At 43.0% G+C, this 21619-nt stretch overlaps 1 protein-coding gene across 1 annotated transcript in view; it reads left to right on the top strand.

The window, feature by feature from the left end:
• The window catches only part of LOC126100613 (UDP-glycosyltransferase UGT5-like), a 95116-nt gene that overhangs the window by 56805 nt on the left and 16692 nt on the right, over window positions 1-21619 (top strand). Inside the window, exon 4 of the mRNA XM_049911239.1 lies at window positions 20649-20871. Within this exon, the coding sequence (XP_049767196.1) occupies window positions 20649-20871 (223 nt within the window). The remainder of the gene's footprint in view (window positions 1-20648; window positions 20872-21619) is intronic.

Below are 21619 nucleotides of genomic sequence, written 5' to 3'. Positions count from 1 at the left end.
ACACAAATACATGCAAAATAAATATAATTCATCTTTCATAATTTAAAAATTAAATTGTTCCAAGAGAAGTATTTAATTTTACAGCTTAGTCACACGCTAAAATTGTTGATAATTTGGAGAAATGGGTTGCAGCAGATGGCATGAGGGGCGGGGGGGGGGGGGGTGATGGGAGGAGGGCGGCAGAGGGCAGGGGTCCTAACAAATAGTTTAAGAAAGGTTGAGCACCATTGCATTAGCACCTATATGGAGGCCTATAGACAGTTGTTTTTCCCATTCTCTGTTTGCAAGTGGAACAAGAAAGAAAATTACTAATAGTGGTATGTGGTTTCCTTTGCCATGCACTGTACAGTGGCTTGCAGAGCATGTATGTAGAGATATATATGTATATGTACTCGTATACTTTTGAACTATTTATCAATCTATCAGCTGTCAGCAGAATGCTACACAGTTCCTGATCAGTTCCAAGTCCACACAGTTTATACCAATGCTGCACTACTTATAACAAACAAATTTCCAGTGCTGTAACGTGTTCAAAAACAACAAAATATTATTGGAATAACTGCAGAAGTTAACAATAAAAGTCTTAAAATTATGTACAATTGTAAATTATTTTGTCAACAGTTATGTTATATATAGTTAATTGTCTGTATAAGAGAAAATGCTACAAGTTAGGAATAATGTATTTGTACAAAATCTGTAAGCATGGCACCTGTTTTTAAATTCCACTTTGTGTGATAATAGAGATACTGGAACAACTGACAGTATGTACTGAAATACACACTTAAGTGATTCTGAATCATCACTGTAAGCTCATGGCCGGCTGCGGTGGTCTAGCGGTTCTAGGCGCTCAGTCCGGACCCGCGCGACTGCTACGGTTGCAGGTTCGAATCCTGCCTCGGGCATGGATGTGTGTGATGTCCTTCGGTTAGTTGGGTTTAAATAGTTCTGAGTTCTAGGGGACTGATGACCATAGATGTTTAGTCCCATAGTGCTCAGAGCCATTTTTGTAAGCTCATGAATGAGTGAGAGACAGTTGCAGATTGTGAACTTCTTATGTTAATTAGAACTGGATGTGTTGTTCTTTGCAAGATGTAGCTCAATACTGGTTGAGCCTAACTTAGTAGCAATGAACAGCAAGTTTCCTTGATAAAGCACCAGGTTCCTACTGCTCACATACACTTTGCATCAACACAGTGACTTTGCACATATTGGCCATAAACTGAATATAAGTTTTAAACTTGTAAATATTTGTATTGTGGAATAAATGAAGTTCTGTCTTGGTCTAAAATTTGTCGACTGGAGTAGGTATTGAAGATGAAATATGAACAACGTTAGAAAATAGAAGATAAATGCTACATAGTCAGGGTCATTATGCTCACCACATACAAGACATACAAAGAGTATGTGGGCCTGAACTGATAAAATCAATGCTATGAGGAGAAAATACCTCACTGGTATCAGCAGCAGTGCATTGTGTGGACTCTCTTTGGTGTGACAGTCTGTTTTCTGACTTGCAATGTACTGTCACACTTTGTGTAACTTCTAATGCTTGGTAATAATTTGTCAGCTATACTGGACATATACATATTAATTAATTTGTTTACCCTCCACTGTAGCAAAGAACTAAAAGTGTGTATGTTCTCTTGAGGAAATAAAATTGACTGCACTAAGCAGAACACCCGAAGTAAGGAGCACAAATGACTGCAGAGTGCAATAAGTTCTAAAGTGAAGAACATCCCTGTTGCTATGCTTTGCTAATATTTGGCGATATGTATGCATGAATGGTGTCAAAACAGCGGAAACTCTGAACTAGAGTGTTCAAATGACAAGGAATTTTGAGAAGAAACAGACAGGAGGGGTAGCATTAGAAGACAAAAACATAAGACAAATGATACACAGCTATGGGGCTTTATGGTTACCATACACATGATGTACAAAGAGTGCATATCACCATGAGGGAGCAAATGTATGGGCTAGAATTCATATCTGAAAAGAAAATTTGACTTACGATTACAATGATATACATTTTCATATTAGTTAGCCATGTGAGTCTCCTGTTTGGTAGATTTTAGCTCCTGTTATATTTCTTAAACTGAATAGATATCTTGCTTTTGAGTATATAAACACACAAACATTTGAATGTGGGGTCTTGACAACTTTGAAGGGCCCAATATAACTGTAAAAGAATTCTTTAATTTCATCACTGATAGATTTTGAAGAGTTGACCAAATTAAATAACCTACTTTGATCTGAGTCACCTTTAATTCCTTATTATCCCTCTGTCACCTGATTTTCCTTCGTTTCTCCAAGGGTTTACTAACAGTTTCTTCTTTCTTTTGTGAAATTAGGCTTTGCAAACAGACGGGTCTATTAGACCATATCTCAAGTTAGCTGGTGTCTTGTCATACAGAATTTCATGAGGAGAAAACACAGTGAAAATGTTTTTCAATCTGCTACTACAGATTATGCATCTTGAGCTGACTGCAGTGTAATTAAAAAGAGTTACACCAGATGCATTTTGTTTTTATTTAGAAAGCATCGTCTATGGTTATCCTGTAATTGGAAACATACATTTCTACATTTTTGATTGTTTTAGGTTAAAAACAGTGTTTTCTTTTTAAATTGGTATGCAAGTTACCTACAGTGTTTCTTTCCATATTCTGCTCCCTCCTTTCTTGCTAGCAGCAGTTGGCATTGAAAGGCTTCATTTCACGTTTGCACTTTACATTCTGCAGTATTTCTTGCACTGTATTATTTAAACTTTACTTTCTTAAACTGTTCCCAAACTGTTTCTCATTCTGCATTGCCACAGTGTTTATGTCTGTTCATTTGTTTTCATTCACATTGTGAGTGCTGCCAAATGTGATTTTTTATTTTTTTTGGGGGGGGAGGGGGGGGGGGAAGGTGGGATAGGCCTGGACAGTGATTATAGAACAGAGTCTGGGGAGGAGAGGGAGGAGATGGTAGTGCTAAATGGAGCATGTGGTTATATGTGTACATTTAATATTGTGGCGCCGATGAAATCGACATGCATTCATCTTTGGACTCTAAGCATTATCTTTGGCTGTTCCGCCATGCGAGTTCAGTTCTTTGTGATCCTTGTATGTGTTAAGGTTAATAAATGAACTATTGCTAAGTGGGTGTGATTAGCCGTGCAACCAACCCGGTAATCGTCCTCACTGGTGACCCTTGGTTGAAACGTCTCCCATTTTCGCTGTTTTACTGTGTCCGCGACCTCCGTGTCGGCTATTTTCGCGTGTATTACATCGACACAGCATTCAAACAATGACTTCGGCCCAGCGTCTAATGCCGGATTTTGTGATTGACATGCATTGTGTTGCGGGCGATGTACACCAGCCAGAACTGCAACACAATGCCTCTCACTCGATGATTCCGCCAATTTCGCCGGACGTTTTCGAGCCTGCAACAATAAGTGGGTTTAGGAGTGCACATGACTTCGGCTATGAAACGCCTTTGTTCTCGCCACATGTCCCCTCCCTCATCAACTGTGCAATTACCTCTCACGGATGTCCGTGCAGTGCGGGACCAATGCCGATTTCTGCAAATGCTTTGTCGGACAACCTACTACCACCAGGACAACGTTTTGCCACGCCGCAATCCGTGCAGTACCACGCGGATATCTGCCACGTGGCCAGAACTGCTTCGTCCACAGGTCTACCTGCTCAGCATCCGACCACGCCTGCGCCTGCCTCAGTTCAGCATCAGCACATGCCTTTCTACTTTGATACCTCAGCCTGCAGCAGGAACAATAACTGGTTATCTGAGCCTGACCTCCACGTCCGTCCCACTGCTACGTCTCAGTGTTCTGTGCCATGACATTCACCTTATCCGCACACTGTTTTGAGTGGAGTGACTACGAACAGTGAACATTCACACATTCCGTCCCATGTTCGACATCATTTCCCACACTGTGCTTCTGGACAGCCCACACCTCCGCAGCCTCCGCGCAAACACAAGTGGCCCCGGCTCTGATCATACGTCGAGCTTTCCGTGGACTAACACGCGTTCTCAAACTCTGAACTTTTTCTCACCTGTCGCCCCCGATCCGGCTCCAGTCGAGCTTCCACCACCATTCTCGGCACATCTCGGTGCCTCATCCGCATCGGTCTTCCGCGACACGTCAATACAAACACACCCACAACGTGTCGAGCTTCCACAACCGCAATCGACACATTACAGTGTTTCATCCGCGTCTGCCTTCCACGTCGCGACAGATCGCGCTCAACCACAACGCGTCACCTTCACACTGCCACCCGAACAGCTGTCATTGCCACATCCCCTGGAGGCACGTTCTCCTGGAATACTACAGCAACAACAGCTCGATTCAGGCAGTGCCCCGACGAACTCAACTCGACCTGTTTTTCCGAACTTTCTACAACGTTTACCGATGCTGCCGCTGTTTAATCCCGACAGAGCAACAACCTGGTTCAAAATTGTGGACGAAGTGTTCGACCATTACAAACTCGACGAGTCAACCAGGTTTCTGAGCCTCATCACCCACCTGCACGACCAGGAGAACTCGATTGCTGACCTGGTCGACGCCCCGGTCTCATCTACCCGGTACACTCTAGCCAAAAAGACAGTTCTAAGTCGGCTTGCACGCTCAACTGAGGCAGCAATATGGCAAGTGCTCCACGTCGAGCAACTAGGCAATGACAAACCTTCCCAGCTCTGGAGACAGCTACGAGCCCTGGTCGGTGCCAATCTATTCTCTGACACAGCTCTCCTCGCCATCTGATCAGATAAACTATCTCCTCACATCTGCTTTGCTCTGGCTCAGGGGTCTCCCGAACCTGTCAAGCAAAGAATGACTATTTCTGACAAGCTACACGATACATCACTGCTCCATTTCGCCAGCCACTGCCTACCTGACAAGTCTCAGGTTCAGGCTCATTGCCCTGGGGCCACACGGAGCCAGAGCCGTACTGTGCGGACCGTTCCACTCGCTCCGGGAAGCAGTAAACAAGCAACTGGGACGTCACTGGCTCCGCCCACGGTCACGCCCCCTCCAGCAACTGAACCTGCTGCGGCCACCGAACCTCGGCCACCGCCACTGGTAACGAACTTTCCACAGGAAATGCAACCGCACTACCCGTACTGTTACTTCCACACACGGTTTGGTGAGGCGGCACGGAACTGCAGACCACCCTACTGCTTCCCAAACGCCAATCGCAGGTAGGTCTGGGTGCCGTCTCCTGCGCACAACATGACAGGCACCCCCCAGTGCTCCATTCTGTCCAGGAACGACCGGATAATTGCGGACGACCTTACATTAAAGACATTTTCTTGGGATACCTTTTCCTAGTGGACACAGGCGCCGATGTTTCGCTGCTGCCTACGTCCTTAGCGTCGTCGAACATCTGCCCTCACCACACTTCACTGCAAACCGTGAATTCGTAACGTGTACTGACAGTTCTGAGGGGCCACACCCTCCTAACACGGCAGCATTTGACACCTGGCCGGACACAAGTGCGCATGCGTGACAAGCCTCATGTGTTCCCGAACTGACGGATCCTACCCCGCCCCTCACGGACTGCACCTCAAACTCTGCAAATCCGGCTCCTGCGCGCCGCTGTGTGACCGACACTGACAACACAAACAGTGCACTCGCGCCAAGGATTTCGCCCGCGACCGTGCTGCCATAGGCCGCGCCCTCGGACAATGGACTCACTAATGGCTCAAGAGCTCTACCCAGCTCACCCGACCACGGTGCCACTGCTTTCGGCCAGCGGCCATCTTGTCACGTTGACTCCTGGGACACTTTGCCACTTTGGCTCCCGTCGGATCCACCGAGTGGCTCCGAACACCACGACCACGCCTCGCCTGCCCCGCCCGCCACACATTGTAAACAAACCGCCTCCCATGCCCCCGGCAACATTTCTGTCGTCACCACCGGCACGGTTCACAAGCTTTGCCTCACACCAGGTCCCCCGATCTCCAGTAAACCAAGTCGACTTTGTCCTGAGTGCCTCTTTGACCTTAAAAATCAGGTTTCTGAACTACTAAGCTCCGGCATCATTGAACCCTCTGCCAGTAGCTGGTCTACACCCATACATATGACACCCAAGAAAGACAGGTCCTGGCGAATGAACAATTATGGACACCTACCCCATACCCAACATTGCCGACTTTACCAGTTCCCTCGCAGGTGCGACCACGTTCTCTGTCATTGATTGCAAACAAGCTACACCAGATCACCATGGCACCTGAAGACATGGAGAAGACAGCAATCACCACCCCAATCGGGTTATTTCAGTTTCGATTCATGCCCTTCGGTCTGAAAAACGCAACCCTGACCTGGCAACGTTTCATCAACAAAGTGCTATTCGACCTAAAATTTGCATATCTTGATGACATTCTTGTGTTCAGCTCCTCCGTTGAGGACAACATCCGACATGTGTAAACTGTTATGAACCAACCAGGAAAAATTGCAGCTACATTGACCCGATATCACTTTTCTTGGTTTTCGGGTCTCTGCTGACGGTATTTCAACACCCCCTGAGAAAGTACAAACAATACTAAACCTACCCAGACCTTCGTCATTCAAAGATCTCCAGCGCTTTCTGGGGACGGTTAATTATTATCGCCGTCCTCTACTTCGGGCTGTGGAGATGCAGGCTCCACTGACGGACGCCTTGGCAGGCACCAAGACTTCTGGATATCGGCCCGCTCCACGGACCAGTGCTATGACTGACTCTTTCACTGCCCTCAAAAATCTTCTTGCCGAGGCCTGCACCATCGCACATCCTCATCCCAATGTGCGGCTTTTCATCACCACAGACGTGAGCAATACTGCCATCGGCGCTGTCTTTATCCAGACAATCGACGGCCAAACTTCGCCTCTGCAGTTCTTCTCGTGCAAGCTCACCAATGCACAACGGAAGTATTCCGCACTTGACAGGGAGTTGCTCGCGGTCTACGTAGCGATCAAGCATTTTAAGACTGACGTTGAGGGACATCCTTTCTATGTTTTAACGGACCACAAACCCCTGACTGCGGCCATCACAAACCCGCCAGCTGACCCGCCTCCTCGCCGCTTCAGGTACATAGACTTCATATCTCAGTTCACCACCAATGTCAGACATATAAAGGGTGCTGACAATATAGTTGCTGATTTCCTTTCTCACCAGTCGACGCCGTCCATTCACTGTTAGACCTCTCTGAACTGTCTAACCTCCAACCCGCCGACGAGGAAACACAGAACCTGATTTCAGACTCTACTTCTTCACCACACTTCGTCCGCACCACCTTCCCTGGCATTTCTGCTGAGATCTGGAGTGGCGACAGTACAGGAACGTTACACCCCCTCATCCCAACCACACTCCATCGAGCTGTCTTCAACACATTGCATAAGTTAGCCCACCCCGGTGTTCATGCGTCTGTCCACCTCGTAGCAGAGCACTTTGTGTGAAGAAATGTCAACAAGGACTGCCAGCAATGGGCACGCTGCTGCGTCGCATGCCAATGCTGCAAAGTACACAAGCACACATCACCTCCCCTCCCACCCCCCCCCCCCCCACTCGGCGCCTTTTCGATCCCTCCTGGGCGTTTCCAGCATATTCATATTGAAATTGTCGGCCCTCTCTCCCCCTCTAACGGCTTTCGAACGTTCTCTCGTATATCGACCGAACAACTCGCTGGGTCGAGGTTGTCCCCCTCCCCAATATTACGCCAGAAACTGTTGCTCGAGCTTTTGTCGAGTCATGGGTATTGCGTTTCGGTTGTCCAGCTATCATCACGACTGACCAGGGCAGACAATTTGAATCGGCCCTGTTCAACGGGATTTGCGGCATCCGGCGCATCCATACCACAGCATATCACCTGCAAAGTAACGGGCTAGTCGAGCGCTGGCACCGCACTTTCAAGGCGGCACTCTGATGCCACGACTCTCTGTGGATGGAGGCCCTTCTCCTTGTGCTACTCGGCATTCGTGCAATCTATAAGGAAGCCCTCAAAGGCACAATAGTGAAGTTCGTATACGGCCAGAACATTGTTCTCCCTGGCAAACTTGTGGGCCCTTCCGCTTCTCTCCCTCAGTCTGACTTACCTTCCTTCGTGGACCACGTCAGATGCCACTTTATCAACCTCCATATCCATTTGCCCGCCAGCCATTCCCGCCCTAAGGTTCACGTCCCAAAATCTCTCAACAATTGTGAGTACGTCAAGCTCCGAGATGACACTGTCCGTGCTCCCCTCCAACCTCCATATACCGGCCCGTACCGAGTTCTCCAGCGCTCAGCCAACAACTATGACATCCAGATGAAAGATTCAGCTGTTACAGTCTCTCTCGACAGAGAGAGGCCACGACCATGCCACTCACTGTCGCGGCTCACGACGCTCCGACTAACCCCTCCACGTCAGACTTCCACACTCGATCGAGTGACTTCCAGCTCCAATCGTCGAGCTCTCCTCCAACCTCACCCTCTATGCCAGTTTCACACACTCTGTCGAGTGACCTCCAGCTCCAATTGTTGAGTTCTCCTCCGACCTCACCCTCCATGCCAGTTTCACACACTCTGTCGAATGACCACATGCTCCCCACCTCGAGCTTACCTACGATCACACCCTCGCCGCCAGGCCCTTCGCCAGTCCCTTCGACCTCTCCACTGTCACCTTCCTCACCCTGTCGAGGTTTTCACGCCCCTCCATCTTGAACGTGCCCTCCCTCAAGGTGTTTGTGCCTGTCCGCCCGGACATAATCCACGACATCTCAATAATACTGCGTGATTATACACTGTTTGTCGTGTGTTTCTCTTCATCCAGTGCTCATGACACAACCTCCGCAATTCCCGGCCACTTGGTGAAATGTGTTTCCTTCCCGCATTGTCGTCGCTCCGTTCCACGTGCAAACCACCGGCCTACCTGTCGCCTCATGAGCAGCACGCCTGGCTAGCTTCAACGACTTCCAGGTTCGGTGACCGAACCTTCCTTCACGACACTACCCACACAGCTCCCCGACAACGTTGTTGAGCTGACCGTGGTCCGGCTCCCACGGACTACCCCTGCTGACGCCATTGTCACCCCCCCTCCCCAGCCTGTCAAGAGTACTCCGTACTGCAGGGGGGGGGGGGGGGGGGGACGGGACACTACGTGGTGCAGATGAAATCGACACCAACATTGACATGAATTCATCTTTGGCTGTTTCGCCATGCGAGTTCTGTTCTTTGTAATCCTTGTATGTTGGGTGTGATTATTGGTGCAACCAACCCAGTAATCCTCCTCAATGTTATACTAAGTGGTCAATCAGTTTAAAGAGAATGTGGTTTGCCAAGTTGGTCTAGTCATTTATGAATTGTTTCTTTTCTGTTATGGTTTTATGGATGTGGTAGTTTTCTTGTAATGTGAGGAGGTGTTTTTATTGTTGTTTATTGTTATGATTTTCATGTCTGTGTCTCTGGTTGTAATTTTATGTTGGTGTTGGTGTAAGTGTTCTGCAAAGCTTGAATGATTTGTCCTATGCTTCCATGCTCTTACGTGTTCTTTGTATCTGGTGTCAAATGTTGTCCTGGTTTGATCTGTGTGTCTTTCATCACATGTATTGCATTCCAGTTATTCCTGATTTGTTGATACAGATCAGTTTTTCCTATTGTTTTTGGGAAGTATTTCTGAATTAAGTTCGTTTGGTGTGCTATTTTTTGCCTTGTTTTTTGAAAATATAGGATATTCTGTATGTGTATTTGTGGTTTTATGTCTTTTATGCACTGAATCAATTGTGTGGTGTTTCTTTTAGCCTTGTCCTCTAGTAATTTGTAGCTTTTTGTTAAGATTTTCAACATGTATCTTGCAAGTGGGTAAGTGGTATTGTTTCTGTAATTCACAATACCTCTGAGAGGGAGATCTTTCTTGTGTAGCTTTGGGTGGCATGAGAGGGAAGGTTCACTGGGATTTGTTTGTAGCAGTTTTCCTTTTTCATTGTTTTCTATTGTATGTTCATTGCCTTTCAGGGTGTTTGTGATGACACTCACCTGCTTTGTTTCTTCATTTGTTGTGCTCAGTGGCAACGTACTGGCTGAAAAAATGGGCTATGGAAAAACAGCTACTATCTACTGTAAATGATGTATCCGACACATACATCAGTCTTTTTCTTTTACTGTTCACAACCCCCAATATTACACAGTTATATGGCCAGTTCACTATTGTTTTAACTTTCCATAACCTTCATTAATAGGTTGCAGGTGAACATCCACATATTGCTACAATAGGTTACTGTTGAACTTCCATGAGCAGTAAAAAACATAACCGCATAGTCCACAGTTCTTTTGGAATAATCAGGTACTTATGGAGCAAACACTGTCATTGGTTTAACATGCGGGCTATTGGCGTAACACTTATTTCACTGTTAAGTTGATGCACTGCTGTCATTCTAACCAACACAGGTTCCTCGTCTGAAACTCGGCCGTGGACTGACTATCTCGGGACCAAAAATGTGGGCATTATATATTCTCACAATAATAGGTACTGAAACTACACATTGTTTGAATGTTTGAAATTACAAGTAAAACTTAAGTCATTAAATTAACTGTATACATCGAAAAATTGGTTCTTTTTAACAGTTCCTTCTACTGCAAGAGTTAGATCAAATTATTTGTTTAAATCATGTAATTACAAATATCGTTATGCAAACAATACTTTTGACAAATCTGTAATTACTGTACTTCAGAATTAATTACGGGCTGGCTTAGCTAACATGTTTTCGAATAGAGCCAAATAAATACTTAAAAAATGCTAGTGTTTTGTCTTCCAAACGATCATAATTGTTATAAAACTTATATTTGTTAATAAGTCAACAATAGAATTTAAGTTATGAAACAATTACTGAATTCACCCTACAACAAAATATACTAAGGAATAGTTAAAATAAATTAGAAAATCAATTACATACATAAAACTCAGCACAAAATTATATCTAATGTTATATTCTTTAAAACTGAGGGCCAGCCTTTCTCTTTTATGAAAATACAGTTTATACTCACATACGTTAATGGTAATTAGTCAAAACTGAAAAAAAGAATTTAAGGAGGCAGATGGCATGCTTCGTCACACGTTTCTCAACTTCATTTGGAATAGTCACAGAAGATGCTTTATAAATAAAAGTGAAATTCGTCTGGTGTAATTCTTCTGCAGCTGCTGCAGAAGATGGGTGTGAAAACACATTTTTCATTCTATTTATACATTCAATCCAGCTGAACGGTTTTTGCTGCCGTATGTTATACATAATCTCCTGATTTCCCTCATAAACCTGTCAGCAGGATTACTTAAAGAATTGTTATGCCAGAATTAATATGTGATTTACTTTATCCTCTGCTATACTGTTTTTCCAAGGTTTTTTGGGTGAAATCAGTCTTACTATCAGAAAGGATATCTCAACATTTGGGAAATCTCTTGCAATTTTTGACATGATGTTTTTGCTTGATGTTTTCTTGAGAGGACACAATTTTATAAATTTTGGAAACAGATCTGCCATTACAAAAATATAGCAGAAACTCCTTTTACTTTTTCGTACTAGTCCATAAATATCTACAGCCATAAGAGCCATTTGTTTCCTTGATATAATATTCTGCATATATACCCCTTACATGTTTGGTTGCTTACTCTTACTCTTTGGGATCTATTTCATGTTAACTAACTTTTTTCCTTGTCCACATGGCAATGTCATAGAAGTATAAACTGCCCAGATTTGAAATGAATTTTAGAGCCCGATAATGACTAAAACTTTCATGTACCACTCCAGATTTTATTAAGAGATCAATAAACTGCACTGGCCAACACAATATCCAGTTATCACTCTCAACACTAATTATTCTGAAAAGTATCCCCGTGTACATTTTGTGGTGTAGGTTAACCTCTTCTTCTCTTTTTTCCATAAACATCTCTTTACCAGTCTCCTACTATTGTCACAATTATGGTTTCTATAGATGTCTTTGCATACATTCCTTATTTATTTTTCCTCCCTAATGACCTACAACTACTTAATTTTAAATTTTTAAGTTCTTTCTCACATTCCGTTGCTATCTTCAAAATTCCCCCTTCCCCCTTCGCATATGCCTCAAGTGGTGTAATAATTGTTGTTTTAGGTGTGTCATCAGGGACCACAGGAATCTTTAAGAATGCCTTCTGAATTGAAGAACACAAAACCGATGTACCGAGTAATGCGAGGGTGAAATCCTGAATGAATGGTGGGTGTTGGGTATCTGTTTAGGAACATATGAGAAGCCCAGTAATCCCCACATGACCTATAGGAACCATCTGTTTTCAGCACCAGATGAATGAGGGAAACCTATTCAGTGGCTGTAGACCACACTATCCCTGGGTGCAACAAACTGCCAATGGCTGCCTTAGTGGTACTTGACTTGTTTTGAGGTAGTTGGTGAGCCCAGTGAGAAACAGGAGGTCTCCGTATAGTATTGATTTTATGACCTGTGTTGTATTGACAGTTATAGTTGCCTTTTCAGTGTGCCCGTCTGCAACTTGCTGTCTCCTCTATATAGTGGGTGGCAATCTATCCTTTTCATAATATTGTTGTTATTCTATACAGTACTTTTACTATTTGATTCTTTATTCATTATAAAATCTACAAAATTATTACAGTTAAACTTAGTGACAACCCACTTATCAGTAGGAGGTGGGCTTTTAGTGCGCTCTTGATCGATGTGAACCCCATTGCCTGAAACAATATAGCCTGGAAAGGAAATCTGTGGCCTCGCAAGGGTAACCTTCGAGAGTTTAACGGTTAAACCAGCCTGCTGAAGCTTATTAAATACTTAATGTAAATGACTCAAATGCTCTTCAAATGATTTACTATATATCACAAGGTCATCCAAATAGTTACAAACAAAACACAATTTAAATTCACCCAGTATACTATCTAATAAACGAATCAACACAGCAGCTCCAGTAGCCAGCCCAAATGAGACCCGGTCAAATTCGAATAGATTCCAATCGGTGCAAAACGTTGTAACATGTTTACACTCCTCGGTCAACGGAATCTGATAATAAGCTTGATTTAAGTCAAGAACGGTGAACCAAGCCGAGCCTGAAAACCAAGTAAAGGAATTGTGTAGATCAGGCAATGGAACTGACTCCAACACCCCCTTCTCATTCAAATGACAGTAATCGTCCACCGCCCTGAAATCGCTACCCTGATCCTTCGGCACCAAGAATATCGGAGAGGCATACATAGAAGTCGAGGGACGAGTAACCCCTTGATTTAACATCTTCTGTACCTTTTCCCGCAACACTCTCATCTTAGGTGGTGAGAGACGATATGGGGACTGCCCAACTGGAATATTGTCAGTCAAACGAATATGATATTCTAATTTATTCGTTACTCCAAGTTTATCGCAAAATAAGTCAGGGAAAGCCTCCAGTAACTGATGGGCCTGTTGAACCTGACTCGGGGGAAAGATGATCAAGACTGACATTATCGATAGTAGTGACCGACAAGGAAGAAGGCATGGATGACACTGCCGCTCGACATTCACAAAATCCGAACTTCTGACTTGGCGCAAACTTAAAAAAAAAAAACTTACCCCCTGAATAATCTAGAACAAGTTGAGTTTTAGAAATGAAATCACAACCCAGCACCATATTTAGCAGCAGGTTAGCAATGATAGCAAAGGTCATTGGCCAGGAGAACCGTCCTACCGATACACTACCCTTAACCCACCCCGCCAGAAGCAACACCTGACCATTGGCCATACGACATCTCCGAAGCGGGAGCTTTTCAGGTTTGACCTGGTAAGACTGCCAAATTCCAGAACCCAAGCCTCATTAAGCAAGGAATGAGTGCTACCCGTATCCAATAAGGCGCAGAGGGGTTCCTGATTCAAACTCAGACAGACATAAGGTCGACACAACCGGGAATCAGCAACTACAGCACGCCTCTCACTAAACAATAAGTTACTCCTGGAAACGTGCCGCCTGCCCTTATGTCCCTTAGTACCTCTTGCACCAACTAAAACCGGACAACTCCTAACCAAATGCATACTAGCCCCACATCAAAACATTTCCTGTGTATGCCTTGATAATTACTACTGGGCCGATCTCTCTCCACTCCAAAATTTTCCTTCACTTGTCTCAACACACTAACATTCCTAGGGTCCTAGCTTAACTTTGGCGCAGATGCAGAAGTAATAACAACAGAGAGTTCTTCCCAGGTCTTCGGGGGTGACTTGAAAATAAAATTTATTTTGTCAGCAGCCGCCATCCCTACCAAAACTACTGCAATTAATTGTTCTTCTGACAAATCACTTAGCAAGGCCTGTGAAGCCACTCTTACCCTTTCCACATACGTCGACAAATCTTCACTAGCGGCCTGCACCTTCCAAATATACTGACATTCTAGATGTTTCCTAAAACCCTCTGTGAGTCTCTCAGCGATTATTAGTTGTCTAAGTTGTCGTAACAAGAACCCCTCCGAAAGAGCTCTAGAAATTAATTCGTTACACTTCCCCTTTGCTAACGGGTACAGCAGAGCTAACAGGGTGGAATGTGATATTCGAAAAGCAAAGGAATGCTGCTCAAAAGAAACCAGTAACCACAGAATTTCCTGTATCTTTTCCAACGATTCCATACTTAATTCCCCTACATCCTTTAACAGAAGTGCAATCGGATTAGCTAGCTTTGCAAAAAACTCCAAGTTATGTTCAATTCCGCAATTTGGGTTACTTAGTTTGCTTCCTGTTCATGCCAGATCGACTTGGACCTGCCCACTAGATTCTTCGGAGCTAGACTCTAACCCAGTTAACCTAATCTGCTAAATAGCCACCTTTCACTGCAACTCAACCACTTCCTTACGATCAGCCTTATTTACAGCAAGTTGTTATAAATCATACAGCAAGTTGTTCTAAATAAGAGACCCGGTTAAACACGTGCACCAAATGCACGCGTAGTCTAGCTAATTGCTTGCGACTCGGTTGATCAACACAAAACCAGTCTAAATTTTGTTGGAACTCACTGACCTCTCCTGCCGCCACTGCCATGGCTGTCAGAAAGGAACCAATAACTTCTGGTGAAATTTGGACTAGACTGAGCAAGGCATCTTTTAAATCTGCAAGCAACTCAGGAACAGTGCCTTGTTTGTTTATATTATGAACGTGCAACTCATATAAGATTTGATTTTTGCACAACAGGCCGAATCCTGGACATTCTTTGGCTGCCATGACAACCTGAAACATGCAGCTAAACAGTCACTTGGCCAAGCGAAATATTACTAAATTATAAAATAATTAGAACTATAATTCCATCAGTTACTAAAAGAGTAGTAGCAAGAACGCTAACCACGCTCTGCTACCAGTAATGAACTGTAAATTTACTTTGAAAACTTTTTCTGAAGACTTTACTTTATTTACTAGAAATTCTTCAAGAACATTAACACATTTAATCAGACTATGTGAGTGTGGAAGTAGTTGCCAGGGACTAACTGATGAAACCAAAATGGAATTGCTTTCAACAGAGGGGAATTTTATTTCTAAAAGCTTTCTTTTTTTTTTTTTTTTTTTTTTTTTTTTTTAAAACAGATCTAAAATTATAAGCAGAAAGCTCCCTCTAAACATCAAGTTACAATTTATTCAGAGGCAAAAAGAAACAAATTTTTGAGTGTATGAGCTTTCGGGCTGAGAACCTTGCTGCTCCCTTTTGACACAGCCGTAGTCACAACCACTCACAACAACCTCTGAAAGACTACATAGGTGCAAATCTGCAACACACCAGATTACCTTAAAGTAGAAGTTTTTAACAATTCACACAAGCACACAAACTATGTACCCCATAGGAGGGATGGAAATGGTACAAAACACTAAAATTAAAAGATTCGAAGGTGCAACTTGATTTTAACTACTAAGAAAAGTCTTACGGTGGAAGGGTGGCAACTTTATATACTAAAATGACCATTTAAATAAAAGCCCATGAAATGCAATCTTACATAAAATTATACAAGGTTGGCCAAACATGCTCTACAGTACACATCTACCACCTCTCAAGATGATAGGCAAGATAAAAACAGATTTAAGGAATTACGCCGTTACATTTGAAGCAATAAATTCGTTAACACACCAAATCCGACAAACATGGCAGAGGCGACTATTAACATATGGCAGATTGATAGGAAGATTACCAAACAACCCGAACTGCAGGTTGCTCTAACCCGCCCCTACTCCACAAGGGAAAAATGGACCACCCAATTCATAAATAACCACCTTCCCGTGGGTCGGCAAATGGAGAAGAATGGTGGGAGGACTCCAAAACAAAGCGGCTGGTGACCTCACCAAGAAAACAAGTAGAATTTAATAAGTAAATGAAACAACATATCACCAGTCACTTAACTTCTAATAAACTGCGATTTCTGGTGAAGACCTGGCACAGCACCCCCAAAACGCTCTCCCGAACCGTCCACTGCCAGCCGCTTCAACAGACGCAGGAAGGCGTACCAATCTGTTGTCTCACGGCGTCACAGCTCGCACCGGCCAGACCGATGTCGTGGGTTGACTCCTGTTGCTCTCGTGACGGCCACGAAGCCACTACCCCTCGAAATACGGCGCGGCCCACAGAACTCACGTGGCAACCTCACATGAGCCGACACTCAAGGTGGACAAGTCATCTTGTGTCTCAATGCGTGACCGACCAACCAATTGATCCAACTGCAAATGACCGTTGCCTGAGCAACTCGTGCAGACTGGCAGCCTAATGCACAGACTCAGATGCAGGAACTCAGCCCCCAACCAGGTGACCTCTCATTGAGTTCTCTCACTGTGCCACAAATTCGGACGAGAGACAGACTAGCAAGCTGGGGACGAGAGACTGACCCCAGACTGACCAACTGGCGAGCTCATAGCGCCCCTTAAATGCAAGTGAAGAGGCAACCTTTCCCCTTTCCCACCAGAGGGAGACACCAAAGCTGCGATTGCCACAGCAGCGCCACTGCCAGAAATGGAGGGCGACTGCTTCACACAACGCGCTGTGGCGCGCTCTTCAAAACAGAAATTTTTTTACCATGCCTCTTGGTCTCCCTCTATGGTTTTTACCCTCCATGCTGCCCTCCAATACTAAATTGGTAAACCATGATGCCTCAGAATATGACCTACCAACAGATCCTTTCTTCTAGTCAAGTTGTGCCACAAATTTCTCTTCTCTCCATTTCTATTCAATACCTCCTCATTAGTTATGTGATTGACCCATCTAATCTTCAGCATTCTTCTGTAGCACCACATTTCAAAAGATTCTGTTCTCTTCTTGTCTAAACTATTTATCGTCCACGTTTCTCTTCCATACATGGCTACACTCCATACAGATACTTTCGGAAACGACTTCCTGACATTTAAATCTATACTTGGTGTTAACAAATTTCTCTTCTTCAGAAACGCTTTCCTTGCCATTGCCAGTCTACATTTTATATCCTCTCTATATCGACCATCATTAGTTATTTTGCTCCCCAAATAGCAAAATTCATTTACTACTTTTAGCATCTCATTTCCTAAACTAATTTCTGCAGCATCACCCAATTTAATTTGACTGCATTTCATTATCCTCGTTTTGCTTTTGTTGATGTTCATCTTATATCCTCCTTTCAAGACACTGTCCATTCTGTTCAGCTGCTCTTCGAGGTCCTTTGCTGTCTCTGACAGAATTACAATGTCATTGACAAACCTCAAAGTTTTTATTTCTTCTCCATGGATTTTAATTCCTACTCTGAATTTTTCTTTTGTTTCCTTCACTGCTTACTCAATATACAGATTGAATAACATCGGGGATAGGCTACAACCCTGTCTCACTCCCTTCCCAATCACTGCTTCCCTTTCATGCTCCTCGCTTCTTATAACAGCCATCTGGTTTCTGTGTTATACCCCTGCCAACTTCAGAATTTGAAAGAGAGTATTCTAGACAACATTGTCAAAAGCTTTCTCTAAGTCTACAAATGCTATAAATGTAGGTTTACCTTTCCTTAACCTATTTTCTAAGATAAGTCGTAGGGTCAGTATTGCCTCAAGTGTTCCAACATTTCTACGGAATCCAAACTGATCTTCCCCAAGGTTGGCTTCTACCACTTTTCCATTTGTCCGTAAAGAATTTGTGTTAGTATTTTGCAGCTGTGGCTTATAAACTGATAGTTCGGTAATTTTCACATATGTCAACACCTGCTTTCTTTGGGATTGGGATTGTTATATTCTTCTTGAAGTCTGAGGGTATTTCGCCTGTCTCGTGCATCTTGCTCACTAAATGGTAGAGTTTTGTTAGGCCTGGCTCTCCAAAGACTGTCGGTTGTTCTAATGGAATGTTGTCTACTCCTGGGGCCTTGTTTCAACTTAGGTCTTTCAGTGCTCTGTCAAACTCTTCATGCAGTATCACATCTCCTATTCCATCTGCATCTATATTCTCTTCCATTTCTATAATATAGTCCTCAAGAACATCGCCCTTGTATAGACCCTCTATATACTCCTTCCATCTTTCTGCTTTCCCTTCTTTGCTTAGAACTGGGATCCATCTGAGCTCTTGATATTCATGCAAGTGGTTCTCTTTTCTCCAAAGGCGCTTTATTTTTCCTGTAGGCAGTATCTATCTTACCCCTAGTGAGATAAGCCTCTACATCCTTACATTTGTCCTCTAGCCATCCCTGCTTAGCCATTTTGCACTTCCTGTCGATCTCATTTTTGAGATGTTTGTATTCCTTCTTGCCTGCTTCATGTACTGCATTTTTATATTTTCTCTCTTTTCATCAATTAAATTCAGTATTTCTTCTGTCACCCAAGGATTTCTACTAGTCCTCGTCTTTTTACCTACTTGATCCTCTGCTGCCTTCACCCTTCATTACTTCATCACTCAAAGCTACCCACTCTTCTTCTACTGTATTTCTTTCCCCCGTTCTTGTCAATTGTTCCCTTATGCTCTCCCTGAAACTGTGTACAACCTCTGGTTCAGCCAGTTTATCCAGGTCCCATCTTCTTAAATTCCCACCTTTTTGCAGTTTCTTCAGTTGTAATCTACAGTTCATAACCAATAGATTGAGGTCAGAGTCCACATCTGCCCCTGGAAATGTCTTACAATTTAAAACCTGGTTCCTGGATCTCTGTCTTACCATTACATAATCTATCTGAGACCTTCCAGTATCTCCAGGCTTCTTCCATGTATACAACATTCTTTTATGGTCTTGAACCAAGTGTTAGCTATGATTTAGTTATGCTCTGTGCAAAACTCTACCAGGTGGCTTCCTATTTCGTTCCTTACTCCCATTCCATATTCACCTACTACGTTTCCTTCTCTTCCTTTTCCTACTGTCGAGTTCCAGTCACCGATGAGTATTCAATTTTCATCCCCCTTCACTATCTGAATAATTCTTTTATCTCATCATACATTTCATCAATCTCTTCATCATATGCGGAGCTAGTTGGCATATAAACTTGTACTACTGTGGTAGGCGTGGGCTTTGTATCTATCTTGGTCACAATAATGTGTTCACTATGCTGTTTGTAGTAGCTTATCTGCTTTCCATTTTCCTGTTCATTATTAAACCTACTCCTGCATTACCCATATTTGATTTTGTATGTATAACCCTGTATTCACCTGACCAGAAGTCTTGTTCCTCCTGACACTGAACTTCACGAATTTCCACTTTATCTAACTTTAACCTATCCATTTCCCTTTTCAAATTTTCTAACCTACCTGCCCGATTAAGGGATCCAACATTCCATGCTCCAATCCGTAGAACGCCAGTTCTGATAACAACATCCTCCTGAGTAGTTGCCGCCCGGAGATCGAAAGGGGTCTATTTTACCTCCGGAATATTTTACCCAAGAGGATGCCATCATCATTTAACCATACAGTAAAGCTGCATGCGCTCAGGAAAAATTACGGCTGTAGTTTCCCCTTGCTTTCAGCCGTTCGCAGTACCAGCACAGCAAGGCCTTTTTAGTTATTGTTACAAGGCGAGATCAGTCAATCATCCAGACTGTTGCCCCTGCAACTACTGAAAAGGCTGCTGCCCCTCATCAGGAACCACATGTTTGTCTGGTCTCTCAAAAGATACCCCTCCATTGTGGTTGCGCCTACGGTACGGCTATCTGTATCGCTGAGGCACGCAAGCCTCCCCACCAACAGCAAGGTCCATGGTTCATGGAGGGGGGATACTTAAAATATGCTTTTGAATATGAATAAGTTCAGGCTGTTTTTTTTTTTTTTTTTTTTTTTTTTTTAAAGAGAGACATGCCGTTTTTACAAAAAAATTAATATATTTTTCAAATCTAATCAATTTTGTCCCTTATTACAATAATGGATTTGAATAATAAAAAACTGACAGTAAATACATGACATAATTATGTTTGTGACATAGGTATGTATCAAGTACTGGACTAAATGAGTCCTTGTCTGGTACACTATTCACTGTATTAATATTTCCTCTTTCTCCAAACATTCATGCATCTAGCAGAGAATCAATGAAACTGGTTGTTTTATCATGGAATGATGGCCAATGCACGTGTCTTATTGTCGCTATTACATATAGAAAATATCAAACATATTTTGTAGTTTATATAATTAAAAAGATTCATCTTCAATTTTTGTGGCATAGTAATTACTGAGGAAACAAAATGTAGTATTATGCAAGAACATGTTTCTAATTTTGATAAATGTAATTTAAGGATTTGCAGAAGTACCTTGATGGAGCAAAAGAAGGGGTGATATATTTCAGTATGGGGTCAAATCTAAAAAGTGCTGACATGCCAGAAGAGAGAAGAGCAGCTTTTCTAGCAGCATTCTCAAAACTGAGGCAGAAAGTTCTCTGGAAGTGGGAGGATGATAGTCTACCCAACAAGCCACCAAATGTGATGGTTAGTAAATGGTTGCCACAGGCAGATATTCTTGGTGAGTGAATCACAGTGGAAACTGTAGTGATCACAGTGTATATAATTTTTAATTTTTGTTTCTATAGGAAATATGATAACCAAAATAGCAATCAAATATAGGTATAGAAAAGTGTCACAGAAAAGCTAGCTTACAGAACCACAGAGGAAATAAGATGCCTAGGAGCTAAACTGTGAAGTTACCTACACTCTGGTTCAAGGGAGAGACAGCAGAACAGAGCAAATGGGAACATCTCTCTTCTGACTGTTGTCGTTTTGTGCTCACCAATAATTATTTCAGCATTAATAAGGAGACATGTAAAATTCACTATTGTTTTATCTTGGTATCTTCTCCGTCACATAGTATCCTAGTTCAATTCTGAAGTTAATCTTTGAGTAACCTTTGCTTTCCAAACACTTTTTTCTTTCATCATGGAAGAGAATACAAACCAGCATTTTCTTAACATTCACTATGATTTACTTTTCTTGTAGTTACAATTAGGTACATACATATAATGACATGTTTAGTGGATTATAAATAGCTATTCAAGCTAGAAACAAAACTTCCATGGTTTTCATCCAGTACAATGTAGACTGGAAGTTAAACGTCACTAGACTTAATGAATAATTTTCACATTTAATAGAAAAAGTGCCATTCATTGCAGTGAACAATTAGCCACAAAACCTGCAGTTTATTTTAGTTGTGAGATCTATGTGCCTATGTTTTTGCAGCAGATAGCATCTTCCTTTTAATATGATCTAATTGCAAT

Source organism: Schistocerca cancellata, chromosome 9, assembly GCF_023864275.1.
Source record: "Schistocerca cancellata isolate TAMUIC-IGC-003103 chromosome 9, iqSchCanc2.1, whole genome shotgun sequence".
NCBI lineage: Eukaryota > Metazoa > Arthropoda > Insecta > Orthoptera > Acrididae > Schistocerca > Schistocerca cancellata.
Note: the sequence above shows the minus strand (reverse complement) of the source record. Positions and strands in the feature narration are given on the sequence as shown.